Consider the following 24,285-nt stretch of genomic DNA (forward strand, 5'->3'; position numbering starts at 1 on the left):
AAAATTTGATCCATGAAAGTGAAATAGGATAATTACCAATTTAAATATTGCATTATTTTGATCCATCATTGCTTCATAAGAACGATGGGGTTCTCTGTAGATCTATTGATTTCATTGACGATCAAACTGTTACTCTTGAACAAGGCGCATGGTGATAATTTGCTTCTTTATTTTCTCAGAGTTTATCAACAGGTATACCCACATTGCTAACGAAACAATATTTTTCGTGGTTGAATATTTTAGGTGCAGCTCGTTTCACAGCAGTTCCACCAAGTGTTTTGTATGTGTCTGTAGGAGAAAAAGCTAAACTCGTGTGGGATTACAGTGTAGATAACAGGATGGAAGAGTTTTACATTTTTTCTCCTAAGTGGATGTTCTATGCTGACAATGGCAGTGTATCTCAAATCGCACATGAAAATATATTCAACAAGTGGAAATGGAACATAACCATCAATACATGTCCTGCTAGACTACTGAACCCTGTTCGAGTGAGTAAAGAATCAACTGCTACACTAGTAATCCATAATGTAACTCTGGCTGATAGTGGTACGTATAGATGTGTTCTTGTGCTGGCAACAAGAAGCCCCATAACAAGTAAAGTTAAGTTGGTCGTAACATGTGGGTATAATTGTTTTCAATTTTTTGGAATTGTCGTTCTTGTTTCTATTAAATTATTGTCTTGCTTGCTTTAGATTTAGATTTAGATTTTCCAAATTTTGAAATATTCTCAGTACATATATTGTTAAGTTGATGATCTTGTTCTCCTATTAACCTTCTTCATCCATAATAAAACTCGAGTTGATGAGTACGATATTAATCCTAAAATCTTGATCTTATCTTAAAATATTTTCGTTCTTTCGTTCTTTTGTTCTTTCGTTCCTTCGTTCTTTCGTTCTTTCGTTCTTTCGTTCTTTCGTTCTTTCGTTCTTTCGTCCTTTCGTTCTTTCGTCCTTTCGTCCTTTCGTCCTTTCGTCCTTTCGTCCTTTCGTCCTTTCGTCCTTTCGTCCTTTCGTTCTTTCGTTCTTTCGTTCTTTCGTTCTTTCGTTCTTTCGTTCTTTCGTTCTTTCGTTCTTTCGTTCTTTCGTTCTTTCGTTGCGCATGCCATATATCCTTTGCACTTTGCACTTTGCACTAATATGAGCAATTTTGATAGTTAATTTCTTCATGGATATATGGTATGCCTTTTAATGAAAATGAAATGGCTTTTTTTTCACTCACAGCAACCGGTCCAAATGCGTCTACAGCGAGGCTCGAACTCGGGACTTTAGGCCTCCCCAGCTCCAAAGTCCACGATCACAAGCGAACGCCAGACACATCTGGACACTTATGTATGTGAAAATTATTATATTTAATTTGCATATGAACCTGACAGCCGGCGTTCGATATGTAAATAGAACCCTGTCACGATATTTACTGAGCAAGCTTTCTTTGAAGCTCTTCTTTTGCCTCCTGGTAGATCTTTTTGCGAGATTCCTCGGAAAGATCTTTTACGACTGTTTTTTTATTCCTTATGTCCGTCTTTAATTTCTCGTACTTTTCCTCTTCGGTCAGAATAAGCGAAAATTCTACGTCGTCTATCTTTCTGTCACGCAAAGCCTTTGAGACAAGATCGGTAATTGTCGTGTCATGCTTGGATATTTTGCTTGACAACTGTTTCATAATACCCGTAGCAACAGCAGAAATAATACCACAGGCTGCCCCAACGCCGGCCAAAGGAACTCCAACGATTATTCCCGGTCCGGTAAGCGAAGTAGCAACGCCAGAGCCCGTTAACACAACAGATATGGATCCTGAAGTTATCGCAATCTTATGTAGCGTACTCCGGGCTCTAACGTATTTCTTCCTAACTTTTTCGTAGTGTTTTGCTTGTCCTTCCAAGTAAGCCAGGATTAAATTTGCTTTGTTGAGCCTGAAGTTTTCGGCATCCCTAGGTAAATCAGGATAAAGTGGAGGTGCTGATGGTATAACATCCATTATATATACTAATGTACGACGCTTTTGGGAATAACATAGAGGAGCAGCCACATCACGACAACCGGGATTACTGGAATTGGAGGGCCTTTACGAAGATGTTTCCACATGCAGACCCTAGTAAGTTCGAAAGAAGACCCGATGGGATTTACTATAAAGGCTCCAGAATGTACAGCAATGCGGACTTGGAGCCAAAGAACCCAAAACCCGAGCATAAAGAAAGGCAGCCTAATTTTCCAGAGAATTTATTACCGGCAACGGAGGATTACCCATTTTACGATAACAAAGGTGGAGCGGATGACTTTGCTAAGATGGTTACCTCCTTAGAAATCCCCGTGGGTTCTACGACTTTCAAAATAAAAGTCAGAGACATCTTTAGAGAAACTGCCATGAAACATACCTCAGGGAAAGAATCCAGAGAATGGTTATCAGGTCCCAACATGCGGTATTGGCCGCAGCAGTTAAACTTTGCTGTCTGGGATGCTACTAAAGGATGCGGTATAGCCGCGGACATGTTCCATATTCCTTTCCTGCGATTTCATGTTGCTTTTACTATTCGTAGGATATTGTTTGAGTTAGGAGCGCCGCTTCCTAGTGACACTATCTTTAAGCCGAAGGATAACAAATATGACAAAGTCGCATGGGAGCGATTAAGGAATGAGTTTAAGCTTACCAACCCCGATTTTCGCAACAAAGAGGATGCCGCCCATGGTTTAGGAGAGACTTACACCTATGCTTCGTATGTTGGCGCCAGCATAGAAACTCCGGGTATGGGGTATCCTAGCAGATGGGAATTCTCCGACTTAGGGGGTAAAGCGTCAAAAGGTGACTTGATTTACTTCATAGAAAGCAAAGAGAAATATCCTTGGGCGCCTTTCTTTGCCGCAAAGGGCATTGGACTGAAAAACCTAGCAAGGATTAACCGCAGCATTGAAGCCTTTGTTTACTGCATTCTAGGAGCACAGGTTAGCACTCGCAGCCCCATCGTAGATGCCAGTGGTGCGTCACAGGAAACGCAACAAGTATTCCTTGTCCTCTTCGAAAGCGCTGTTATCGAGAATGAGATTTCTAAGTCAGTTCAAAGATATCAACTTGCGGTGCAGCAATCTAAAGTGCGGCTAGATTACGCCTTGTCGCCCGGTTGTTGGCTATGCCAAGTAATTTGGTCATCAACGCCGATTCCATCGTGGGTTACAACAACAAACTTCGACAAGCTACTAAGGATATGAAGTTTGGGGTGAATGACGTGAACTCTGACACTCTTAGGAGCATCCCCCATTTCGTGGAGAAGCCTAAGAAGGAGCACGTAGAAAAGCCCACACCAAAGAACGTAAAGAAGAAGGTCCTGCCTGCAATACGTGAGGAATATGACCATAACTTACTAAAAGCCGGCCTAGTAGCTGCAAGCATTGGTCTGAGCTATTATATATGGCGATGAATAACCCCTACGTAGCTGGAGTAGATTGTGTTTATACGACTTACACAGGCGAGAAAAAATACACCCAGGCATCTTGGGTTGATGTCACGGGCATGTCCGTGAATTTGAATTACTCAGGAAAGAAGTTAATCCTTTGTAGTATTTGCATTGGCACGAGCGGCCATGCCAACGTCGGCTTTAGGTTCCTGGATGAGAATGGCGTACTGCAGCCTATGCGTACGAAAATGAACAACAGGGAGCCTGCGCATTTCTCCGTAGAGCCGCCAACGAATAGCGCTGAGAATCTTACGACTTGGACTTTTCACATGGTTGCTGATTGCCATGGGAAGGTAAAGCTGCAAATACGCGTAGACGACACTGGGAGCGTTTGCATAAATAGCATAGAAAATCAAAGGGATACGACCTATAACCACAAGACCATAAGCACTCTTACGGTGCTTAGCCTTTAGAAGCAAATTTATTTGCTGAAATATATGAATCCACATTGGAAGGAAGCCCATTACGCTTATTACTTAAGGGATGAGCGGTATACTGATCACACCTGGCTCGATATTGGGATGTGGGTTGAAGTTGGAGGTCTTGCGTTGATCGTTTGTAGCATTAACGTTACCTCGGGGCGGGCGGGAATCATAGGGTTTAGGTTGGTTGACGAGAATGATGAGCCCTTAGCTCCTTATAGGGCATTGACCAACAATCGAAGTCCTACTCATTTCTCGGCGCAGCCATATCCATTTAGTGCCGAGGCGTTTTATATGGCTACGTTTCAAATGGTAGTCAATTGTAAGTATGCTAAGTTACAGATTTACCCTGACGGTAGTAGCAATCTTGGTTATTATGCTTTCATAAATAGCACGGACGGATACGCTAACACCCCCGACAGGACCTGGCATCATAAGACCATTAGTACTATGACCGCTATACCACTAGTTCCGCATTATCAGGGCGGCGCGAATACTATCTTTACTTATCCCCAGTCGAGGACGCCTCGGACACCCGACAACGATAAGCCCGACATAATATACAAGAATAAGATCAACCCCGCATCTTCTTCAGGAGGACTACCCCAATAGCTACTACCAAGATCCAAATGTTATTCCCCACGAACTTTAGCAGTTCTCCGCCGGCCCTAAGTGCCAAGGAAACAACCGAACCCAGCAGCCCAGGAAGACCGGCTGCCATCTTTTTTCCCAAGTCCGTTAGTCCCTTACCTAACTTGCTTACGCCCGCGCCTGTAGCCTTAAGCGTGGATAGGATAACTCCTACTACGGTGCTAATAGCAACCGCAAATGCCAGCGGAATACCATACTTCACCAGAGCTCTTTTTACCTTTTCCTTGGTGGTAAGCCCCAGCTCTTTTTCCAGGTTTTCCTTTTGAGCCCGCAATTCCGCAAGGCGTATTTCGAGCGTATCTACTTCCTTTTGAGCTGCTTCCCTTTCTTCCTCGGTACGAGTTTGGTCCTCGATTACTTCTTGCTGCCGCTCTATTTGCCCCTCCAGGTCTTCGATGGCCTGATCTCTTTGCCGGATTTGTTCCTCCTTAGTATTGATTTCGGCCATTAACCGCCGCCTTTCCACCAAAGAGCCAGCTATGGTGGTTTGTAGGTTTTCGGTATCGTCTCTAATTAAGTCTAACTCCTGCAGGGCGAGGTTAAGAGCCCTTTGAGCCTGATTTCTTTCACGTCGAATTCGGGTTCTTTGGTCTACCAGCTCGCTTATTTCTTGATTTTTAAATTCGACCTCCCTCCTATGCGCGTCGGCAAGCCGTTGGTTTTGCTTCATGTATTCCTCCTCCCTTTCTTCCAACGTTTCTCGTAGCGCGTCCACCGAGGCGCCTGAGCTTTTGGCCTCCTCCAGGTCCCTTTGCGCTTTATCCCTATCGCGCAGGGCTTTATCCAACTGGTTTCTCATTTCTACCATTCTTTCGCTACCGAACTTTTTTTCGGTATCGACAATTAGCTGAGTTTGCTTTGCGTATTCTTCCTCCCTTTCTTTTAACGTTTTTTGCAGTTCGATAGCGCGTTTTTCTAGCGCAATCCTTTCGTTTAATGCTTCCAAGCCTTCTAACATGCTTCGGGTAGCCTCTTGGAAGCCCCTTAATCTTGCCACGTTAACCTTAACCGAGCCAGCATCGTCGAAAAGGAGCTGTGGTTTTGTCCAGCGGTCTTTGTCGGGATACCTCAGGTCTTGAACGCTTATGAGGACTTTACCGTTGCGCTCTGTGAGTCTTATGCCGTCGGCATCGAGGTGGGAATAGCGCTGCGCTAGCTCTTGCTTTGCCCACTCTACGGTTTCCCGCGCGGTTGCCTCCTCCGGCTGCTCTATGTTTTGAAGCTCTAAGTACTCAGGAACGGGTTCATTAGGCTTCTTAGATATCCACTTATCTCTTAAGGCAGCTTTGAAGCGTTCCCATCTACCACCATACTTATTTTCTAGGGCTGCGTCGTAAACTAGGGGATCGGTTTCCGCACCTTGAGTCCATGCGTCAAATTCGTCGTCGTTAATGTCAACTTGACCTTCTTCGGTAAGGGGATCGAAATCCGTTCCTTCTACTTCCATTATATATGATAAGCTCAAAGTTAAACCCAAACCTACTTCCTAAGCAGGTTGGCGGGCTAAAGGCAGAACGCACCTTTCACCGGGTTACATTCACACCTTCTAGCGCAGAGCCAGGAGAAACCTTGTACGTAGGCGTGCCCCGTCTAACGGATAACCTAGTCTTAGTACCCGGCACCCTGGCTTTAAGGTTCGACCTAGCGGTGCAGTCAAGCCCCACAGATGAAAGGATTATCGTTAACAACGTGGGCCGCAACATTGTTTCTAAGATGCGCGTAAAGTTCGCCGGGGAATCGCTATTAGATTTAAATAGGTATGACTTATACACCACGTACAAAGACTTATGGTTAACAGCATTTGACCGCGCGCAAAGGATAGAACAAGGAATTGGTAGTGTCATTCTACGTAAGGTTCGCACACCTACGAAAACGCAACCTACTGACGGCAGCGGAGAAACCGCAGTGGCAGACGCAAAGCGAATAAAGACCGCCTATGGTAGCAAGTATGTCATACCACTGGACTTTGAAGTGATTACGAATCACGGTGTATATTACCCAAGACAGTTATCCGAGTTACAGTTTGAAGTAACCTTAGCAGATGCTAATAACATCATTGGTGGGCTAAGCACTGCACTTACTACAACAACCCCATACTCTATTACCAACTTAGAGCTACAGTACGAAACGGTGTACAGCGAAGAGCTGGCCCGTAGCGCTGGCATGGAATACAGCTCCGGAAAAGCATTCCTTTACGACCACATAGTGATGTATAAGACATTTAGCTTCTTGGATAAGACGGATGAGGTTATCAATCAAAGCATTAACCTCCCGCGAAGAAGTCTCACGGGGTTAATGCTGGTGTTTGCTAAACCCTACGAGGCCGGTAAGCGCGACTCCGAAGCCTTTCATAACCCCAACATTACTAACGTCGGCGTGAATATCAACGGAGTCCCAAACAAGGTTTACTCCCAGGGGATAAAGCCCGCAGACGTGTACATGGAGGCAATGCGCAAGTTTGGCGACCAAATTAGCCCTGAGGAATTCTTTAATGATAAGTACGCGCTGTGGATTGATATGCGCACCATCAACGACGAATCTATGCACGGTCAGGGCTTACGTCTAGTAAATACGCAGGATGGCATAATATTGGAGACATTACTACACAACCAAATGCCGTGTTCATCTCAGAGCCTGGGTTGTACGAACTGATATTTAGTTCGAAGTTACCTAAAGCGCTGGAATTCCGCGATTGGATATTCGAGGAAGTACTCCCTACCCTCAGGAAAACTGGTAAGTACGAGGTCGAGAAGCGGTTTGATGGTCCAAACAAGTTGGTATTCAAAATAGAAAATGAATTCGACCTGCATAAAAAGGTAGTGGACTACATCCGCAGGTTTTACCCCCAAATGCTCATAGCCCCTGGTCTAGGTGAACTGCAGGATTCGGACGGCAAACGTATAAAGTGCTGGCAGAAAGGATATCAACGCGGCCAACCCGACCTTCTTATCTTGAATGCGCACACCCATTACCGTGGCTTCTGCATCGAGCTAAAGACTCCGAAAGGCAACGGCAGGTTATCTGAGGATCAGCAACTACTCTTACAGAGGTATGAAGAAAACGGTTATAAAGTAATGATCAGCAACGACTACGACGACATCTGCAGGGAGATCACTGCGTATGCTGAACACCTACGAATTCCCTGCAGGTGGTGCTGTAAGGTCTTTAAAACCAGTGAGACTTTGGCAACACACTTAAAGATATTTCATAGAATATATGGACAAGGATAAATTTAACAAGTTAAAGTTCATACAAACGCACTGGAGGGATTTAACCGTGGGGGAGATTTACGAGATAAAGAATTACGTGGTCTTTGAAGACATCGACCGCCTGCGCTTGGTCTTAAAGAATAAAAAAAGAACATACACCCTTTGGGCGCCTGATAGGATAAGGTACGCCATTGAAGGGCAGGACGTTACCCATGTTATGAGTCATGGTAAAAAGTATGGCAGGTGGGTATTTGACGTAGTCAAGTATGAGCCCGAGAGTCCTCTGCATAGCTAAGCTTCGTTCCTCAGCTTACTAGTACGTCTAATAGGGTCCGCTGCGCTTTAGGATCCGCCGAGCACCAATGCCCCACAAAGGATCCTTCAAGAAATACCTTGCCGCAATGAAGGCCGGTGTATTTTTTACGCGGTTTAGGCGGCTTACAAGGGATTATGCAGTCGGCAGGTGGTTCGCACGTAATACAGTCCATATATTGAAAGGGCGATTAGGGCGCCCCCAAAGAATGCTGTGAAGTAGGCTACCATATACTTAGGGGACTCTGCAAGGCCCCTTTAAAGGGGTCTTTATTTTTATTTATTATTATTCATTATCCTTAATAATAATAAATAAAAATAAGGATGGGATTTGAGACTCTTTGCGCAAACCCTGCTTTACTATTAAAGGCCCAAGAAATGCTATTGCGTATCATATATTTCAAAGAGTGTCTCAGAATGTTGACGTTTAGGTTAAATCTTTGTTAAGACACCCCGGAAACTATTTCAAAAGTATCTCAGAATGTTGACGTTTAGGTTAAATCTTTGTTAAGACACCCCGGAAACTATTTCAAAAGTGTCTCAGAATGTTGACGTTTAGGTTAAATCTTTGTTAAGACACCCCGGAAACTATTTCAAAAGTGTCTCAGAATGTTGACGTTTAGGTTAAATCTTTGTTAAGACACCCTGGAAACTATTTCAAAAGTGTCTCAGAATGTTGACGTTTAGGTTAAATCTTTGTTAAGACAGTTGAAGATATGTTCCTCTTCTCTAACACAACCACAACGATCGCACTCCTGCCTCCAATACTCCCTTTTAGTCCACGGAACGCCTTCGGCGCGTTCAAAAGAGAGGAAAGTGCGGACTATCTTCTTATGGTAATCTATGCGATTCCTTAAGTAATCCTCTTTATGCGGGCAGCGACACATCAAATCCGCACATTGGTAGCAATCCACGCCTTCCAAGTCGTAAGCGCGGGAGAGAAACCTATAATCATGCGTTCTCCGGTGCGTCTGTAAACGTTGACGACTACTAAGTATCTTATTACAGAAACTACACTGTCTGGTTCGATTACAGACGCCCCTTTTCAGATGCTGCTGCATTTCGAAGGGGTTGTGGAATTCCTTATTACAGTCCTTACAAAGCCCACAAATGCGTTTATCCTGATGTTGTTGCATCTTTTGAACGGTGCTGAATTCCTTACCGCAATCCTTACAAGCGCGGCTGAGGGGTTTCTTTGTACAAACGCCGCGGCGAACGTGGTATTGAAGTCTTTGCTGAACACCTTCTTACACAACAAGCAGTCCATATATACTTAACAATATCTTAGCCTCCATTTAACATCCTTAACAAAGATTTAACCTTATTGTCAACATTCTGAGACACTCTTTGAAATAGTTTCCAGGCATCCTTAACAAAGATTTAACCTTATTGTCAACATTCTGAGACACTCTTTGAAATAGTTTCCAGGCATCCTTAACAAAGATTTAACCTAAACGTCAACAATTCTGAGACACTCTTTGAAATAGTTTCCAGGCATCCTTAACAAAGATTTAACCTAAACGTCAACATTCTGAGACACTCTTTGAAATAGTTTCCAGGCATCCTTAACAAAGATTTAACCTAAACGTCAACATTCTACAGGGGATATCGCATGAAGTCCTTAACGGACTCCTTAGCCCACGTTGCCATCGTTATCAGCGCGCCAAACCGTTCTGCACGCTTCAGACCGCACATTTCATCGTACAACTCCTGCACGCGCTCTTTTAACCGATCGATCTCCTCCCTTTGCATTTCTATGGTGTCTCTTTTATCTTTTGCGTCGGCGACAATTCTTTGCACTGCTTCCACTGGCTCCATATATATCAGGGAACAAGTTCCCTTCGAAAGAAGGGATATAAATGAACCCAAATCACATGCCTTGTAACGCTCTGATAGTAGGACCCACCGGCTGCGGAAAGACCCAGTTCGTGGTAGAACAGCTATTAGGACCCTTTAGATACCGCTTCGACTACATCGTGCTATTGTGCCCCACCTACGTGAATAACCGCACCTGGACGGGCATAGGCGCAAAAGATGACGACTTCTTTGTGGACATACTGGATCCTAATGAGTTATCCAGCCATCTTAAGTTTCGGCACAAACAATTCCCTAAGGATACGCAGACACTCCTCATATTGGATGACATCGCCTGCGGGGATGATGTAAAAAGGCGCATTTCCGAATTAGTGAAGCTCGCTTTCAGCGGTAGACACGACAACATTAGCGTTTGGTTGCTCTCGCAGCAGCTTACCAGTGTCTCCAAGCCTTTTAGGGAAAACATAGGCTCCCTGGTCGTATTTTATACTCCGAGCAAGTCTGATCTGGAAACCATCTTAAGCGACTACGGCGGTGAGATATCCAAGGAACAGTTACACGAATACATGCGGCATTTAAAGACGCACCAACATTCCAAGATGATCTTCTCTTTGAGGTTTCCGTATTCCATTAACATATATGGATATTGAGCAGCTCTTAGATGAAGTCCCCACGCAGTTAGATGAAAGTAACCTCAAGGAACAACTTAACATTCTGGTGTCTTCTGGGAAGTGCAAAGAAATGATAGGCAAGGAACTTACCCATGAGCAGGTTAATAAGCTGTCGGAAGAGGAAGTCAAAAAGTTCCATAAGAGGTATGAGGCTGCCCTTGCAAGTAAGACCACGGACGCCGTAGCAGACTCCGCTATCCGACTTGCGACTAAATTACTTGGACTTGCACTGCCTATAGACGACGTGGAGCAACTCCAGAAGGACATAAGAGATGACTATGTCATATCCCAAGAACTTAAGATAACCTGCGGGTGGTTGTCTTTGAAGTGCGGTAAGTTAATGGCAGTCGCCTCTGCGGCCTTGCACGTAGCTCAGCACGTCGACTTGAAGGAGGTACTGGTGTCTTGGAAGGACTTCAAGAAGGACAGAGAAGACGAAAAGGTCTTCCAGGCGGCACTTGCTGAGGTACCTGATCAAGTCGCCTCAAGTACTTAGTCAAGTCGTCACTAAGTACTTGGTCAGGTCGCGCCCAGGTTATTTCCAAGTCGTCCTTAAGTCATTCTCAAGTACTTACCCAGGTCATCTTAAGTTACCTGTCAAGTCCTTCAAGTCCTTAGATATAAATGAGCGAACCAGAGTCGAAGGTAGAGCAGCCCCAAGAGGAGCAGAAGATTACCAAGGCTAAATCTCCAGGCAGAGTCGCCGCCGGAAAGAAGCTCGCGGAGATGAACAGGAAGAACAAAGCCAAAAAAGAAGAAAAGGTGGAGGAAGAGGAATCCTTTATTAATCCTGGGTACGTCATCGGCGCGTTAGGAGTCGCTATAGCAGCAGGCAGCCTCTACTTACAATGGCGGGCTACGAAGCCAAAAGTAAAGTGGGAGGCCGTGCATGTGCCGCCAACATATCAGGCACCTGTGGAACCGGCTGTTAGAAAAAGTAAGATCCCTGAAATGGAGTAGATTTATCACCCGTGGCGACCTAGATTTTCCTTCTCGCTTTGTAATATAATGTCGACCGCGTTATTGAAAACTGTTGAAGAAGCAGCTATCATTACTTCCATCGTCGCGGGTATTGGTTGGGTAGGTAAGAAAGTGCTCAAAGAAGACTTTACTGAAGACCCAAGCAAGAGCTTCGCTAATTTTGCTAAGATGACCGCTGCCGTGGGTGGGGCTATCATGGTAAAGGATTACCTACGGAAGGAAAAGTACCTGCCTAATGTATAAATGGCTAGCGTGGTCGCAGGTGGAGTTATTGCAGCTTTAGCATTCACTGGAGCTAATTATGGTGGTCAGTATTTAGATAGATTAGTTAGAGGTGATCGCAGCGGAGATTTAGCCGCCGAAAGAAAGAGACACGACTTAGCGCTGGAGAAATATCAGCGAGACGTGGCGGCTTGGAATGAAAAAAGACAAGCTTACAGGGATTGGTTGGATAAGAACTACCAAGACAAGATGCAGGCGGATAAGAACTTCGAAAACAAAGACTACGCCTTTAAGCTTTATGCGCAAGCACACCCCGCGGCATTAACGGGGTTGAAAAGGCCTCACTTCAAGAATTACTACCAGCCTTCTAAGAAACAAAAAGACAATGAGCTGGTCTTCGTAGGAGTCGCAGGGCTGGCGGGAGGCGTAGCTTTGGCGTATCTAATATAATGATCGTCTTTTTGGAAAGCGATAAAAATAACTTTACCACTTATTTGAATCCTCCCATCAAAGCCCATAAGGTTAGGCTGGTTAGTTGCTCTTTGTACAATTCTTGGTATAATTTAGTCAATGCCTTGGTCACTGAGCATAAAGGCGGCGGCAATTATCAAGGCGTAATGCTGCCCGATGGACATTACACACCAATCACCCTTGCTAAGGAATTAGCAAAACACGGTTATACTCTCACCACGGGATTGCCGCACGAAATGTCCCTCAAACATAATATGCCAAACTATTCAGTAACTTTTGTAAAGCTTGACCCATTGGGATCTTTATTATGTGCCTCGGGCAAGACAATTACCGACACAGCCATACCTGTGAAATGGAAAGTCGCATCCTCTTACGAAGTCTATTGCGATTTAGTCCATAGTTACAACAATGGAGAAAAGTCTTCTCTTATGTCCAAGTTTCTGCCCAAAGGTAATCCATTTGACCCAGTAGAATACACTCCCATTTCTTTAAGCTATGATTTGTCTAATTTGGTAGAAAGCATAAACATCACCATCAAAGTGGACGGAGAGACGGTGGATTTTAACGGACGCAAGATCAATCTCGTCCTGGAATTCATATAATGGGCCGCGTAGAGGACAAACTCAAAAGGATTTACTATGGGCCTGAAGGCTATTGGAAAGGAGCGTCAGCTATCAAGAAACTCGCGACCGCGGCCAGGGTATCAGAAGAAACGGCTAAGAACTGGTTAAAAAAACAAACCCTCTGGCAGGTTTATCTTCCCGTGCCCAAGTACATTCCCAGGCCCAGCTTCACCGTAAATGCCCCCAATGAAGTTCATCAGGCGGATTTGCTCTTCTTACCGCACGATAAGGTGCGAAGAAAGACCTATAGATACGCTTTGACCGTAGTTGATATCGCAAGCAGATACAAGGACGCCGAACCCATAACCAGCAAGGATTCTGGGGAAGTCGCAGAAGCCCTAGGTAGGATTTATAAGCGCGTCTTGAAATGGCCTAAGCTGCTGCAAGTGGATGCGGGGACGGAGTTCATGGGCGTGGTTACTAAGACCCTGAAAGACCACGACACTAAAATTAGGAGAGCCGAAGCTGAGTACCACAGGGGTCAGAGCATTGTCGAAAGATTTAATAAGACCCTGGCCGAGCGTCTCTTTGTGTACCAGTATTGGAAAGAGCTGGAAGATCCCTCCAAACGCAACAGGGAATGGACTCAGAGGCTCCCCCAGGTCGTCGCGGCTTTGAACAACGAGGCGGCCAGGGCTACGGGAATGAAACCCAAGGATGCCATAAAAAAGAAACACGTGGAACACAAGTCCTACGTCAGAAGTTCGAGGGCGGTCGGACTGAAGGAAAATAAGCTCCCCCGCAACATAGTGGTCAGATACCTCTATCAGCCGGGGGAACTCGAAGGTGGCAGTAAGAGAGCCACGGATCCTAACTGGTCCCTGGAAACGTATGAGATTTCGAAGTCCGTCACCAAGGAAGGGCAACCCGTGTTGTATTACCTAGATGGCCCAAGTCGCGGATTCGTCAAGGAAGAGCTGCTCATAGTCCCCAAAGACTCAGAGTAATGCTAGCTGCCCTTCTAAGTAGCGCAGCACCGCGCGCCCGATTACACTCTAGGCATGTCAGTCTTACGTTGCATCTGCAATGCCCGCGTTTGTTATTTATACGATCCACGGAGAACTGCTGATCGTCATTCGGATCAAACCTCCATAGTAAAGGTATGTTACATTTGGCACACCTTGCCCCTTTCTCATAGACGTCGTCCACGCATAAGTCAAAGACATGACCCTTCTCTTCGTCGTGTCTTTTGTAGCGAAGGAGTTTCTTAGCAATGTTTTCTTTGGCTACTTTTTCCGGCGTGCGGTCGTAACGCAGTCGGGGCCCCCAGGCTCTTTTCAACTGTTTGGCGTACTCCACGCGGCTTACGGCGGTGTAGATAAGGTTGCTCCAACACAGCCGCTGGTCTATGATCCATAAGGTTTCTTTTATGGTAAGCCCTTGCGCGCTGTGGACTGTCATACAATAACCCAAACGCCAGTCGGGATGGGAGGTTATTTTTTCGACCTTTCCCATAGGCACCCAGGCTTTATCGTGCGTTACTGCATTTCGCAGTTGGATGTCGGTACCAGGTACCCAGACGTCGCGGCGCTGCATGCGGGTGTCGTGGGGTTTGTAGCAGACGGGTACCAAATGCGTAGGGAAGCGCTTTTGGTGTATGTTTAGCAGGTCTTTTTGTATGCGTGACTGTGCTGCGCGTTTGCTGCTTAACACCAGATCCTCCGGATGCCAGGCGTATAGAAAATCCTCGTAGGATTTCGCCCGTACCCTCTTGCGCAGCGTCTTGCATTGCTCGGCATCGCTAAGGCCCCGAAGTTCCGCTTTCAGGTTTCTTACTTGATCCTTGCTGCGGTAGTCGGTGTTAATTTCCTCCGCATGGTCTACGAAATCTTTCAGCCATTCGTGGGGCATCTCTCCGGCTATTGGAGGAGGCTGGCATGGATCTCCGGCGAATATTACTTGACATTTCCCGCGGAGGAATTCTACGAATTCTTTGAGGATTTCTAAAGGAACGGTGCAAATCTCATCCCAAAATATCACCGGTGGTATGTCGTGGATGGCTTCTGGCACCCATTTTTGGCCATTCCAGCGGAAGAAGCTGTGGTAGGTCTGCGCGTCGTGGCCCATTTCGCAGAGTTCTCTTTCCAAACGATGCGTCGGCGTTAACACCTTCACGTGGGGAAAAAGCTCCAAAACACGCGTCGTCTTACCGCTGCCGCCGGTACCGTAGAGGTAAGAGAAGCGTTGGTAAGAGATTGGGTCGGCAACGGAAGGCAAAGGCTCCACAGTGGGCGTTACGGCACCGCAGAGATGTTCTCCGCGATACTCCACGCGTGCTCTCCAAGACTTTATCTCTTCGTCTTTAACGCGCCATTGTCCACTTTCTGCAAGTTCGTCGTCGGTGTAGAATTCCTGCATCTTTTCTAACACTTCCGGGCGCACGTATAAGGAATCCGTAGCCACGCGTGGGATGTCTTCTTTGTCAAACCGCAGGAGCATTGCGAGAAGATTTACATGCGCATATGCGAGCATGCTGGCACGCAGATGGTAATACTGCGGTCGATGGTCCTGGTAATAACACAGCGCATTCCATTCGTGTAGTTTATCGTCGACAAGGCAGTCCCATTTCTCTACAGACACCATCGTTCCTTTGTCATGCGCGCGCTTGATGAGGAAGCTTAGCTCGCCTTCGTCCGTTATCAGGCGCCGCTGCATATGTTTTTCACCTTCTTTTGCGCCCTGCGTGAATTTACCTATGACCACACGCGCTGTGGGGTTATGCTCCGGTAGCCATTGCGTGAAGGCGCTATGGCAGAGTATGGCTTCATGCGCTGTGTATTTTAAAAGCTTGCGCTCTTCAAAGAACTTCAGTAGAGGCACGGGTATCCATTCTTTATCCTGCAGGTGCTTTCCATACCACGCATAGATTATCGGATGTAAGTCTTTTGCTAGCTCCCAGGTGGTCAGTCTGACGAATCCCGTTGCTGGGGCATCGTAGTGACCCGGTAGTGACACCCTAAAGAATTGGGAGTCTGGATGTCCGTAGCGGTCGTAATATTCCTTACAATCTCCAAGGCCTTTGAAACTGGCGGGGTAACAGTGTTTCATATCCAGCGACACGTATTCATCTTCGTCGTACTCCATGTTCCACAGACCTCCGTGGCCGTGCTCCACGCAAGCTTTGGAGATATCTTTGAACTCCTCCGGCGTGGGTTTCCAGCCGTTTCTCTTCTTTGCGGCTAAGAAGTCCAAGCTACGGGAGCTGAGTACTTCGTCTGAGAAGTCTTCTCCTAAAGTCTCACAGGCGCTTCGAATGCGCAGCTGTTCCACTTCGGGCCGGTAAAGAGTACCGTCTTGCGTTATAAATTGACTTCCCTCCGCATCCATTAACCAAATAGAATTCTCGTGCATTAGTTCTGCAAGCGGCGAGGTCTTGTAAACACGCGTTTCTTTCTTTCTTGGGAACCGCAGCTCTCGCCACGCATGTGCGTTGTGCTGGTAGATAACAATAGGCGCTCCCCGGCCTCCATACTTCTTCGTCCCTTCGTAAATGAAACCGTCGGTGATGTCTTTCACATGTATGCGCCTTCCTAACGCGGTTTCTAACTTCTTGATGTTCTCTATGGAGCCTCCGGCCCTACGCGCGGAATCTTCCCATTTCCTGATGGCTTCTCTTCACTTCGGCGTAAGCTTACCACCCCTAGAGGAATCCTCGAAGAACTCTCTTACCAACTTCCCAACACAGTTGCCCGGATGTCGCATTGGCTGCAACTTCTTGACGTCCGGCTTCTTGATTTCATACGCACCGTAGATAACCACGGTAACCGGGTAAGCGACCTCGTAGAACAACATGTCTATTCCCTCCAATGCTCCCGGTCGCGTGTCCTTGTTTAAAACGAACAGGTTCTGCTTACCAGACGCCCGTATTGGATTACGGCCCTTTTCTATCACCCATTCGCCGTCCAAATACTTTACGAACGTCAACTCCAAACGGTAGTCGCCGGCCGGCATTGTGTCAATTATCTTTTCAGCCATTTTGTAATTCATAGTTTCGTCTGTCTTTCCCTCCATAAATGTCGCGAAGACAAAGTCGGCATCTGAGTTATCCATCACCCGATTCCCGAGCTTGCGCACAGTTTCGTTTCGAATGTCGTCGATGGTGGCCATCTATATCTAAGGAACATTTTAACCTCCGTTTGCGGTACCCAACACAGCAGCAGTAAGGAAATCGTCGCGCACCAAAATACCTGCCTACGGGTAATTCCCGCTGCGGAAGGCAACCACTTGAGGCGGGAAATCCTGGTCGTTCCCGGTACCCCTTTCGCGAGTCCCCCTTACTGCTGCTCATTTGGTTTTTAGTTGTTTGTCGTATTTGTAAGGGCGACAACTGATATCTACTTACATGTGCTATTTTATTATTCACAGCATTTCCATGTTTATCGATCAATTCGTCATTTTCAAACATACCTGTAAACGAATCCCAAGAACTGCATATCAAATGTTCTGCGGTAGGAACTCCTATGCCAAACGTCAGGTGGCAAAAAGTGCAGGGTGATGTCATTGATCAAGGCGTAGGGAATGTGACAATCGATATTACAAATATTACAAGAGATGACGGGGGGGAATACGAATGCTGTGCTATCAACAACATGAACAAACCTCCGTTTTGTAAGAGTATCTTGGTAACCGTCCAGTGTGAGTCTAACCGCTATTTTTCTTAAAAATATACAAATATATGTCGTTATGTTTTTTAGCCAAAATGGTGGGGTGAGAAGCTGCAAGGTTTGTAACAAATCAATATGACCACAATCAAGATCATTGAAACAGTGCAGACTGAAAATACATAATCCACTCTCTTCACAGATGGGCCACAAATAGATGTATATCAGTCAAATTTCACAGTTTCTTCATATAATGGTGGTAAAATCAGGATATACTGTTTGGCACATTGCGTGCCCTCACCTCTGTTCACGTGGTATGATCCCCGTAATCGATCAATATTGACTGGAGCTCATACTGTTACTGGTGTTGGTGTCTTGGAACTAGTAACCATTGACGCAGGCAGCTATGGGTTGTACAGGTGTAAGGCGAAAAATATGCTTGGTTATGATAAACACATTATTAGGGTTATTCATACAGGTTTGGAGAACGATAATATATAATTGAATTTAGATGGTTAATGAAAAATAGATGGATGGATGGATGGACGGACGGACGGACGGACGGACGGACGGACGGACGGATGGATGGATGGATGGATGGATGGATGGATGGATGGATGGATGGATGGATGGATGGATGGATGGACGGACGGACGGACGGAAGGACGGATGGACGGACGGACGGACGGACGGATGGATGGATGGATGGATGGATGGATGGATGGATGGATGGATGGATGGATGGATGGATGGATGGATGGATGGACGGACGGAAGGACGGATGGACGGATGGACGGATGGATGGATGGATTGATGGATGAAGGGAGGGAGGGAGGGAGGGAGGGAGGGAGGGAGGGAGGTGGGGGAGGGAGGGAGGGATGGAGGGATGGAGGGATGGAGGGATGGATGATGGATGGATGGATGGATGGATGGATGGATGAATGATCGACAGACGAACGAACGACTGAATGAATGAATGAATTAATGAATGAATGAATGGATGGATGGATGGATGGATGGATGAATGGATAGATGGTTGGAATGATTTAATCATTTTATCACCATGGAATAACGATATCATCACCACAAACCACTACAGGTCAGAATTACCAATAAACAACTGATCAGCCACTTCCTTTACTAGTTCAGTTGAATTATTAACATTTGACTTGACATCCTATAATCATCATTCAAAGGTCATGACTCAAGAACCAATTCTGCTGGAGAGAGGTCTTGCTCGACACTATTTATTCAAGGTTATGTCAAGACGTTGCATATATATAAGTATAAATAAAGGTTACATACATTTTAATTAATTCATTTCTATATATTGACATGCTTTTTTATTTTGCTTTACCGCTACCACAAGTCTGCAGGCACATATTGTGCGTTACCTTTAATCTCTTGTGTTTCTGCTTTTATCAGGTCGCAAATTTGCAACAGTTCATTTCATAGTAACATCAATATCAATAGTTGTGAATATTATAATGGCTCTATTAGTGTGCTACATTTTCAAAAGGACTGGCTTCAAAGGTAAACACTATAAATTCCAGCATGGAGTGTAAGTCAAGTAGTATTAATCAGAATCCGTGAAGTATGTAAAACGATTGATAATGATTCAATGGTATAATTTCTGATTTATTTTACTCTTTTTTTCTTTTCTTTTATATCTGGCAAAAAATTTTTATCGGGGTGTGTCTATCTTTTACTTATTATCATTGTTTTTAATATATTCTAGTTTTAAGGAAGAGGAGCGACAACCAAAGGTAAGTTCACATGTTCCATATACGTACTGTATGTAATCAGTTTAACCCATCCGTTGCATATCCTGAGACTCCCTACCGTGCAAAAACAAATAATTCATAGCTCATGACGTTTTGGCGATTATATTTTTGCTTTTTAGGGTTTCAAAAACAGAAGAATCTTTTCCAGTTCTAGAGGTGAGTTTGATACTATGAAATGTCTGTAATAAGAAAATGAAAATGAAGGGAAAAAAGCCACAGGTTGATTTGGACTATGTTTTTGATTTATTATCTATGATTTATTTAGGGGGGGGGGGGATTTAAGTGGTACTATATATCTGAATATGGACTACTCACTCAACCTTGACCCCTTATTGATTACCAACTTAACCTAAGCAGTATTAGGGATAGAGTAGATGTTTTGGGTTCATCTAACAAACAGACAAACAGACACAATTTGTTTTACTATATTCTTGTATACAGGATAGAACAGAAATTGAAACACACGAACCAGCAGCATCGAAAATACCCCACGAATCACCAAACCTGATACCACCGAATATTAATGTTGGAGCAGTATCGAGAGAATGTGCACCCACCTTATTGGACGAAAGGAAACCAAAAGAGTACCCTGCAGAACAGCACTTTCTGTCAGGGACTCAGCATTTTTATCAACAGATAAATAATGGAGAGTCATTGTCAAATGAGCACGAGTATCAGTCGCTACTAAGGGACAATAATGAAATAGGGCTACCAACAAATGTTCCCTGTGAAACAGCGTTAAAACATGCTACATCGAACGTTAATCACGAGCAGCAAGGAACAGGATACCAACCACTACATCTGTATTCAAGCGTACAAGAAAAGTAGTTGTGTTAAAGTAATGTTGGTTTTATTAAAAGAAAAACGAAAAAAGAAAAAAAGAAAACGTTTCAACTAAAAATAAAATAAAAAGGAGGAATAAGTGAACAATAAGATAAGAAAGCAAAAGTGCAAAGGAAACAAAGCAAACATATCAAATTAATATTCATCTAAATATATTGTCAGATAATTCCCATAATTTTTCCCTCATTAAAAAATGTGATTTATTGCAACTCAAAAACAAATGCTATTTTTAGACTTTCTTTTAAAGACTCGGCCTGGTGTATACAATTTGTAGTATTATAGTAGTAGTAAGTGGTAGTAATTAATAAAAGGACATTCAGTGTATGCATAATGTATGGGCAACATCTACGAAAAAGAAAAAAAAAAAGAAAAAAAAGGGGCGCGCCATGAGATATGTTTATACTTATTGAATGACAGTAAACCAAAAGGCGTCTTCCATGGATACGAACCCTCCCTCGAGCACAATACTTAACCACAAGGGGATTCCTTCAATATCGTGAAGGTTTAGATGCTTTCGAAATCAATCGTCATGTTTGATTCCATTACTATCTCCACTGGTATATTATTTTGAGCACAAAGCTGAGTTTATTTGAAATGACCGGGTGTAACACTTTTTAAAGTGTTCAGTATTTTTTCTCAATGATGCCCTGCCTCCAGTATAACGTAATTATATTAAGCATCAGAAGAAAATCATCTGGAATAAGAATCACGTTCTTACGCCCTTACGCTTGGTTGGATTGTTTTTAGTAAACGGAAGAAATAAAAAAATAAAAAATAAAAAATAAAAATAAAAAAACAAATCAAGAAGGACAGTTATCCTTAATCGTTTTGACTCGATATTAAATCAAGTGGTCCAATGATTACAACGAAATAACCATTAATTTCATTTTAGCATTATTTGATTGGTGCAATCATGCGCTAGAATGGAAGAAAACACTTTTCATTGATATTTGGTTTCGAGAAAGAAATTCCACATGCATAAAATAACGAATCATGAAAGTGAAATACATTACCTATTCAAGTATTATATCATTTTGATCCACTAATGCTTTAATCTTTTGAAACGATGGAGGCATCACTAGTCCTATGGATTTCACTGATCATCAAAGTGTTACTTGTGAGCTGGACGCAGGGTGAGTATGTTTGTTTACTTTCCCAGAAACATTGCTTTATCTTACAGGAATATATATCCATTTTGCTAGTACATTATATTTTTATATTTTTAATATTTCCTGGTTGAATATTTTAGGTGCAGCTCGTTTCACAGTAGTTCCACCAAGTGTTTTGTATGTGTCTGTAGGAGAAACCGCTAAGCTCGTGTGGGATTACAGTGTGGATAACAGGATGGAGGAGTTTAATGCTTTTTCACCAACGTGGATGTTCTATGCTGACAATGGCAGGGCATTTCAAATCGCACAAGAAAATATATTCAACAAGGGGAAATGGTACATAAACAACAATACATGTCCTGCTAGACTACTGAACCCTGTTCGAGTGAGTAAAGAATCAACTGCTACACTAGTAATCTATAATGTTACTCTGGCTGATAGTGGTACGTATGGATGTGTTCTGATGCTGGCAACAAGAAACCCCATAACAAGTAAAGTTAAGCTAGTCGTAACGTGTAAGTTGAAATTAGTTCAGATGCTACATATCTCATTATTAGTAAGATTAGGAAAATGGTACATGTATCTTGATTCGCGATTTTAACAAGTTTCAATTATTTATACCATCCACGTACCACGTATTTAAAATTACATCAAGATCTCGTTTATCTTTGCTGTTTTGTTTTGTTGTTGTTGTTGTTTTTTTGTTTTTTTTTTGCTTTTTGTTTTTTTTTTTTTTTTTTGTTGTTGTTGTTTGTTTATATCTTATTATTTTTATTATTTTTTGTATCATTATATTTTACTTATATGGAAAGTTTTTTAGTTAGTTTGCTTTCTCGTTTTTGCTTTTATTTAGTTTTTGGATTTTTTTTATTGATAAACAATACTGATTTTGTATTTTTTTTAGCATGATCAATGATCTGGATGCATTTTTATATTGTTTTAGCATGAGCAATAATGTAATTCTAGCAGTGCTTTAAATGAGCTTCGTTCTTCTTATGACAGCTTTTCCTAAAGTCACGTTAAAACCTTCGTCTTCAAACATACGCGTAAATGAATCCGAAGGATTACTTATCACTTGTTCTGCGGTTGGAATTCCTGAACCAAACGTCACATGGCTGAGATTGGTGGATGGTGGCAAGTTCCATAAGAACCAAGGCGTGGGAAATGTAAAAATTAATATATCAAATATCACAAGAAACGATGGGGGGATATATAATTGCTGTGCAACTAACAACCCGAAGGAGAATCCAACCTGTAGAAGTACAGCAATATCTGTCCAGTGTGAGTTTAGTACATTGATTATTTTCTCAACCTCTGGATTTATTTGTATAGCCGGTTCTTTTGTTATTTGCTAGTACGAATTTGTATGTTGGGTTATCCTAATAGATCATGAAATTATTAGAAGGTATATATTGGAAGAATCAATTCGTTCTCTTCGCAGACAAACCAGAAATAGATGTAGTCCGGTCAAATGACACAGTTTCTTCATATAATGGTGGTAAAATCAGGATATACTGTTTGGCCCATGGCGTGCCCTCACCTCTGTTCACGTGGTATGATCCCCGTAATCGATCAATAGCTACAGGATCCCATACTGTTACTGGTGTTGGTGTCTTGGAACTAGTAACCATAGACGCAGGCAGCTATGGGTTGTACAGGTGTAAAGCTAAAAATATACTTGGTTATGATGAACACTTTATCAATGTCAACCAAACAGGTTTGAAACATTTTTTCCTTTTAATGGTTCTTTTTTATGCGAAACCACAATCTTAGAATAGTTGTTTCGAAAACCAAGTATGTCAAAAATTACACAAAAATATTTCTATATTTTTATAATCGTAGAAATGCATGATGATTGAGGACGCGCTCATTGTAAGCTAAAATTGTGGATGAGCCTCGCCCGTGGAAATATGAATTTTAATTCATCATTTTTATGGTTTATCATTTTATTTATGGTATTATATATTCATCAGTGTCAACTAACAGCTACAAAACGTGATAAGGGCTCTTTTAAAAATTGTGCAACTATATATTCCGTCTGTAACTATGCACATGGGAAAAGGAATAAATCGTGATTTGGTATCTTTCAGCTCTTCCTACTTCTACGGTACCATCGGAAAGTACACGCCATGTACTAAGCTCGATGTCAACAGTTAACCGAGGTATGCAAGCAAATGTAACACACAACCAACCTAGAAAAACGGACAGTCAAGCAAAATCTGAAGAACAGAAAATGAAATGAAAACTTAACAATTCAATTCATAAACGGGTGTTAAACGAGTATCTTTTTGTTTGTTTGTTGGTTTGTTGGTTTGTTGGTTTGTTGGTTTGTTGGTTTGTTGGTTTGTTGGTTTGTTGGTTTGTTTGTTTGTTTGTTTTTTTGTCTTTTTTTTTTTTTTTTTTTTTTTTTTTTCATTTCGTTGTTACTTTAGTTCGTTGTTGTTTTTCGTTTTATTCAGGTGTTATTTTTTGTTTGTTTTTATATTCCTTAAGTGATTTTGTTTGATCAAAGGGACTTTGAAGTGCATAAACAAGTAACAACTAACGAAAGAAACTGGCGTCAGTATGTCGTTACGCTATCTTTCGCTAGTTTTTAATTGTTTTTACTTTTTTGTTAGTTTTATAGTTAATTAATGGAGTCAATCAATCAATCAATCAATCAATCAATCAACCAATCAAACAAAGAAACAAACAACAAATAACAAAAAACACAATCCCACACACACACAAAAACTGAGCTGTAAATTCAATTATGCCGACTTATGCATCTATAATTTTTTGTCAGTATCTACGTCTAAGTCGATAGACATAAGTTCAATAAGTTCAACCAATGTAGTACTTTGAACACCAAAGGTACAACAAGGTAAAAGCTTAATCAAAAATAATTTCCATTCAGGTGCAAATTAAATAATAATAATAATAAATAATAATAATAATAATAAATGGCCGGTATGTTACAATACACAATTTTTTTAAAAATTTATATTCGGCTCTTCTTTCATGTTAATTATTTTTCCTTTTATAAAGTTGTTTTCTTCTTTTGTTCCTATTCTACTTTGCATATTCTTCAATTCGTATGTGTTTACTGTTCTCTTTCCTTTTTTCTTTCTTCTTTCTTTGTCTCTT

At 42.9% G+C, this 24,285-nt stretch overlaps 2 protein-coding genes across 3 annotated transcripts in view; both read left to right on the plus strand.

Moving 5' to 3' along the window:
* On the plus strand, positions 1-20,355 carry LOC148904527 (uncharacterized). Of its 2 annotated transcripts, none has more exons than XM_089025332.1 (9): positions 1-151; positions 244-618; positions 17,188-17,457; positions 17,626-17,901; positions 18,620-18,679; positions 18,849-18,956; positions 19,162-19,189; positions 19,327-19,363; positions 19,649-20,355. In XM_089025332.1, exons 1-9 carry the CDS (start codon positions 85-87, stop codon positions 20,033-20,035), a joined length of 1,608 nt encoding a protein of 535 aa, XP_088881458.1. In that variant the 5' UTR covers positions 1-84; the 3' UTR covers positions 20,036-20,355. The 2 variants fall into 2 exon arrangements, with proteins under 2 accessions (XP_088881458.1, XP_088881459.1); XM_089025333.1 differs by having other exon boundaries at positions 17,626-17,844.
* A 712-nt stretch (positions 20,356-21,067) lies between these two features.
* Positions 21,068-24,285, plus strand: part of LOC148904528 (uncharacterized) — a 7,673-nt gene continuing 4,455 nt past the window's right edge. The window contains exons 1-5 of the mRNA XM_089025256.1: positions 21,068-21,183; positions 21,300-21,674; positions 22,162-22,440; positions 22,601-22,876; positions 23,250-23,321. Of these exons, the coding sequence (XP_088881382.1) occupies positions 21,117-21,183; positions 21,300-21,674; positions 22,162-22,440; positions 22,601-22,876; positions 23,250-23,321 (1,069 nt within the window). The 5' untranslated portion in view covers positions 21,068-21,116. The remainder of the gene's footprint in view (positions 21,184-21,299; positions 21,675-22,161; positions 22,441-22,600; positions 22,877-23,249; positions 23,322-24,285) is intronic.

This window comes from Actinia tenebrosa, unplaced genomic scaffold (genome assembly GCF_029948245.1).
Source record: "Actinia tenebrosa isolate PJP-AT-01 unplaced genomic scaffold, QUT_ActTen_1.0 PGA_scaffold9__36_contigs__length_13948895, whole genome shotgun sequence".
In the NCBI taxonomy this organism is placed as follows: domain Eukaryota; kingdom Metazoa; phylum Cnidaria; class Anthozoa; order Actiniaria; family Actiniidae; genus Actinia; species Actinia tenebrosa.

Excerpts from the sequence above, each read along its gene's own strand:
- LOC148904527 (XM_089025332.1), top strand. The coding sequence starts at position 85 with ATGGGGTTCTCTGTAGATCTATTGATTTCATTGACGATCAAACTGTTA. Across the intron at positions 619-17,187 it reads AGTTAAGTTGGTCGTAACAT|CATTTCCATGTTTATCGATC; the intron begins GTGGGTATAATT and ends TATTATTCACAG. Across the intron at positions 19,364-19,648 it reads AATCTTTTCCAGTTCTAGAG|GATAGAACAGAAATTGAAAC; the intron begins GTGAGTTTGATA and ends TCTTGTATACAG.